At 45.9% G+C, this 4157-nt stretch overlaps 1 protein-coding gene across 1 annotated transcript; it reads left to right on the plus strand.

Annotated features, from left to right (window-relative positions):
* Positions 1–1937: 1937 nt before the first annotated feature.
* Positions 1938–4157, plus strand: LOC118216390 (histone H3.3A). The gene is made up of 4 exons (XM_035397488.1): positions 1938–2068; positions 2854–2988; positions 3138–3291; positions 3389–4157. Exons 2-4 carry the CDS (start codon positions 2861–2863, stop codon positions 3515–3517), a joined length of 411 nt encoding a protein of 136 aa, XP_035253379.1. The 5' UTR covers positions 1938–2068; positions 2854–2860; the 3' UTR covers positions 3518–4157.

Raw genomic sequence — 4157 nt, forward strand, 5'->3', positions numbered from 1 at the left:
TCTATCCCGCCTGGACTACTGTAACTCTCTTCTGGCTGGACTACCGGCATCTGCCACCAGACCCCTGCAGCTCATTCAGAATGCTGCGGCTCGTCTGGTCTTCAACCTCCCCAGACACTCCCACGTAACTCCCCTGCTCACTACCCTCCACTGGCTGCCTGTTATAGCTCGCATCAAATTTAAAACATTGGTCCTAGCATACCAGGCAGTCAAGGGATCAGCCCCAGCATACCTCCACAAGATATTCAAACCCTACATGCCAGCCAGATCCCTCCGTTCTGCTACCTCAGGACGCCTAGCACCTCCCCCTCTTCGCACCTGCACTTCCAGAACACGTCTCCTGTCTGTTCTGGCCCCACGATGGTGGAATGACCTCCCTGTGGAGGTCAGAACAGCTGAGACTGTGACTCATTTCAAATGACGACTGAAGACCCACCTCTTCAGCTGCACCTCTCCCCATCCCTCCCTTCCCCCCTGTAAATGACTAAACTTAGGGTTGTAACTAGGCAGCTGTTTCATAGGTGACTTAGGTGCATCAACTGTCTTAACGACTACTTGTATTTTTATTTTTCCATAGATTGCGTTGTTGCGGCTCTCGTTGTTAGTGTTAATCAGTTTAACCATCAGGGTCCAAGTTGAACTATGCGGTTGTTCCCTGTACTTGGACCGGTACTTCTCTCTAGGGGTTTCGTCATACTTGTTCCTGGTTATGGTTATACACTTTGTTGTACGTCGCTCTGGATAAGAGCGTCTGCCAAATGCCTGTAATGTAATGTAATGTAATGTAGTATTAGAGTAAAGAAAAACGATCAAAATGCAGAGAATTGATCTGGTTGTCAAAACGCAATCTCGAAATGCAAAGACTTTCGACCGATAAAATTTTATGGATGAAAAGCAGGTCGTGCTCAAACTGCCATCTAGTGGCAACAATGTGCATTGTACATTATGTTGTGTGTTGTACGTTAGCTCGCGATGTTTCGCTTCTGTGCAAAAATACATTCATTTGGTTTTATATTGGCAAAGGCTACTCGTTTGCTATTCTTGATACTGTTGCAGAAACCAACAGATGTACTGCTCAGAATTGCGTCCTGCATATCAAGTCAAACATATAAATACAATATGACACGTACCATGTATCATTGCAAAGGATGAGCAGACGGACACCACTGTGACATTTGTTATACTGAACACAAAGGAAAGCGGAACAACTCTCCAGTTTCATCCTATAACTCACAGTCCCTAATCAAATCGAATCAGTTCATTACTGGACTAATTGGAGCTGGCTCCGGAGAACCACTCTTCATTACAGGTGCGCTCTCTGTTAATGGAATTTAATTGTATTTAATAACAATATAGATATCACATCACTTCGTAAATTTTTGTTGAATCATTAATACCACCATAGGGTTCAGGAAATTATATATATGCATGTAAACTGGTGTGTACTGAAACCGCGTAGAAGCATACTCATAAGAGTTTATGAAATGTATCTAGGCTATATTGACCCCATTCAATAAGCACGTGCAGACAAATATTCAGATGAATTCATTAATGGATTTTTTTTCCACGGAGGAAAATGATCATGATGCAGACTAGCCTATTTTAACTAAATAGCCTTAAGAAGAACTGCTCTTCATCGAGGATGAAATATTAACACAATTTTAAATAAACTGCTCTACTAGGACAGACAGTCTAAGAACTACACATTTCCGTCAAAAAATAATTTATAGCAGTTGGATGTGTGTGGATGTAAAATAAATTAGTATTCAAATAACAAAATAAACAGACCCCCGACTGTCGAAAATGTAGGACTAAAATTAAACTACCGGCTAGTTACTTCAATCAAATGTGTATATTTTTCATCCAATCGTGTTCTGGAGTCTTAAGCGACAAACCAATCATTGACAACTAAAAATAAAAATGACGTCAGACAAAACTATAAACACCCATGTGGGCCTTACTGACGTATATTTCGTGTTGTGGGTTTCCCCGTAGTCGGTTGGGAGTGAGTATCTGAAGTAACGAGCTCTTTTTTATTGGACGGATCTCCGCATCGAAGTAAATTAAGGTAAAGTGGCACATAATATATGTGAATTCTTTAATTTTATAATGGTCGTAGTGTAGGGTTGTGGTTCGTTCCGGCTGTTGAGGCGCTTAGTGTAACACCCTTCCGCACTGGGCCTGGTCGGACGTATTTCAAGCCTAGGCCTGGATAAATAACTAGCGACCTAGATATGAAAACGGAGACAAAAAGACAATGGACCGGTAGTTAGCTAGATATAACAGAATATATTTGTTATGTAGGTGTGTAATGTATTCGTTTGAAGGGACAAACTGTGTTAACTTTTTCTAGCCTAGCTATCGAGGTAAGTTAGCTTTCTAGCTATCTAGCTGTTCGCTTTCAATAGATTAAATGGACAAGAAATTATGTGGTTTGCGTATGGACATGATCCATTTGAACAGAGCGTTGTCTTGTTACCCAGGGCCAGATTAAAACATGTAGGCCCGCAGAATATTTGCATTGGATAACGGCCAGCTAAACTGATCAGACTGTCTCCGTTTACAAGAGACTTAACAGTTGGGACTCGGAAATAATGGCGGAGGAGCTTCTTGACAGAAAATGTATTTTTATTTAATATGTGGTACTCTGGTGTAGATTGAGCGCCCCCTGGCGGTGTCATTGCAACCGTGTCAACCCAGTAGTTACCTGTAGCTTGTTGCATCAGTTTGAGAGCGATTATGCAATTCCTTGTGCTCAATCTCCTTTTAGCAATGTTCTGATTCTAAACTATTTAATTTAAAACGCTGTATTCCATAATCCATAAAGCTTTGATCGCGTTTTTAACTGTATAGGTAAGAAATGGCGCGTACCAAGCAGACCGCTCGTAAGTCTACTGGAGGGAAGGCTCCCAGGAAGCAGCTGGCGACCAAGGCGGCCCGTAAAAGTGCGCCCTCCACTGGCGGCGTGAAGAAGCCCCATCGTTACAGGTATGCCTCGGCACTGTTGAACACGCATCAGCTTGTTTCCTCTTGGACCGGCCCCTTGTGTAAATGTTTGTCGCCATGGCGATGCACACTGAAGTGGCTCTTGAGGTGACGGTGAGCTGACCTCTGACCTCTGTACGGTGGCCCTGCAGGCCCGGCACGGTGGCCCTGCGAGAGATCCGGCGGTACCAGAAGTCCACCGAGCTGCTGATCCGCAAGCTGCCCTTCCAGCGGCTGGTCAGGGAGATCGCCCAGGACTTCAAGACCGACCTGCGCTTCCAGAGCGCCGCCATTGGAGCGCTGCAGGTAGAGGGGAGGGGACAGCAGTGTGAATGCGTGATGTGGCGTGCTCTGATTGGCCCTTGGGCCCTGACCGCTCCGTACCCGCTCTCTCTCCCTGCAGGAGGCCAGCGAGGCGTATCTGGTGGGGCTGTTTGAGGACACCAACCTGTGCGCCATCCACGCCAAGCGCGTCACCATCATGCCCAAGGACATCCAGCTGGCCCGCAGGATCCGTGGGGAGAGGGCCTAGGCTGGGGGCAGCGGGTTCTGCGTGACCCCCCCCCCCCCCATACCCATACTCTCCAGCCTTCTTGGATGTGTGTTTTTAAGAGTCATTTTATTTTTACTTTTCTGTTTTTGTAACGCTCAGTTTATTTTTATTTTGTGAAGTGCAAGATCATTCTGTGGGATTTCCCTCAGGATGATTCTGTTTTGAACCCCCCCCCCCCCCCCAGTGGTGGGCAGAATGGTCTGAAGAGGGGAAGCTAGGTGTCAGATTCCAGAAGTCCCATAATTCTCCATTTCTCCGTGTCCTCCATTTCAGAGGCGATGCTGCAGGGGTCTCTGGCTGGCTCCTCCCACCTCTGGGAGCTGCTGGCCCAAGTCCCTGCAAGGGGCACAGCTGTGATTGACAGCTGTGGTCATGTGATTGAGGCCCAGGCCTGGACCTCGTCCTGCAATAATCCTGCCCCCAGAACCTCTGATAAAACCCCTGGACACTGTCACCACCGATCTGTCTTTATGGAATGTGCAGGTCTGCTGAGTTCTGTGGCCTGCTTTTTATACATTTTTTTTATTTTTTATTCCAGTGCAAACCTTGGCAGCTATAATTAACAACAAAGTGTTTTCCTGTCACATTGTAGTGTTTGTATTAAAGAACTTTCAGGGTA

This window comes from Anguilla anguilla, chromosome 17 (assembly GCF_013347855.1).
Source record: "Anguilla anguilla isolate fAngAng1 chromosome 17, fAngAng1.pri, whole genome shotgun sequence".
NCBI lineage: Eukaryota > Metazoa > Chordata > Actinopteri > Anguilliformes > Anguillidae > Anguilla > Anguilla anguilla.

Excerpts from the sequence above, each read along its gene's own strand:
- LOC118216390 (XM_035397488.1), top strand. The coding sequence starts at position 2,861 with ATGGCGCGTACCAAGCAGACCGCTCGTAAGTCTACTGGAGGGAAGGCT. Across the intron at positions 2,989-3,137 it reads AAGAAGCCCCATCGTTACAG|GCCCGGCACGGTGGCCCTGC; the intron begins GTATGCCTCGGC and ends GTGGCCCTGCAG. Across the intron at positions 3,292-3,388 it reads CCGCCATTGGAGCGCTGCAG|GAGGCCAGCGAGGCGTATCT; the intron begins GTAGAGGGGAGG and ends CTCTCCCTGCAG.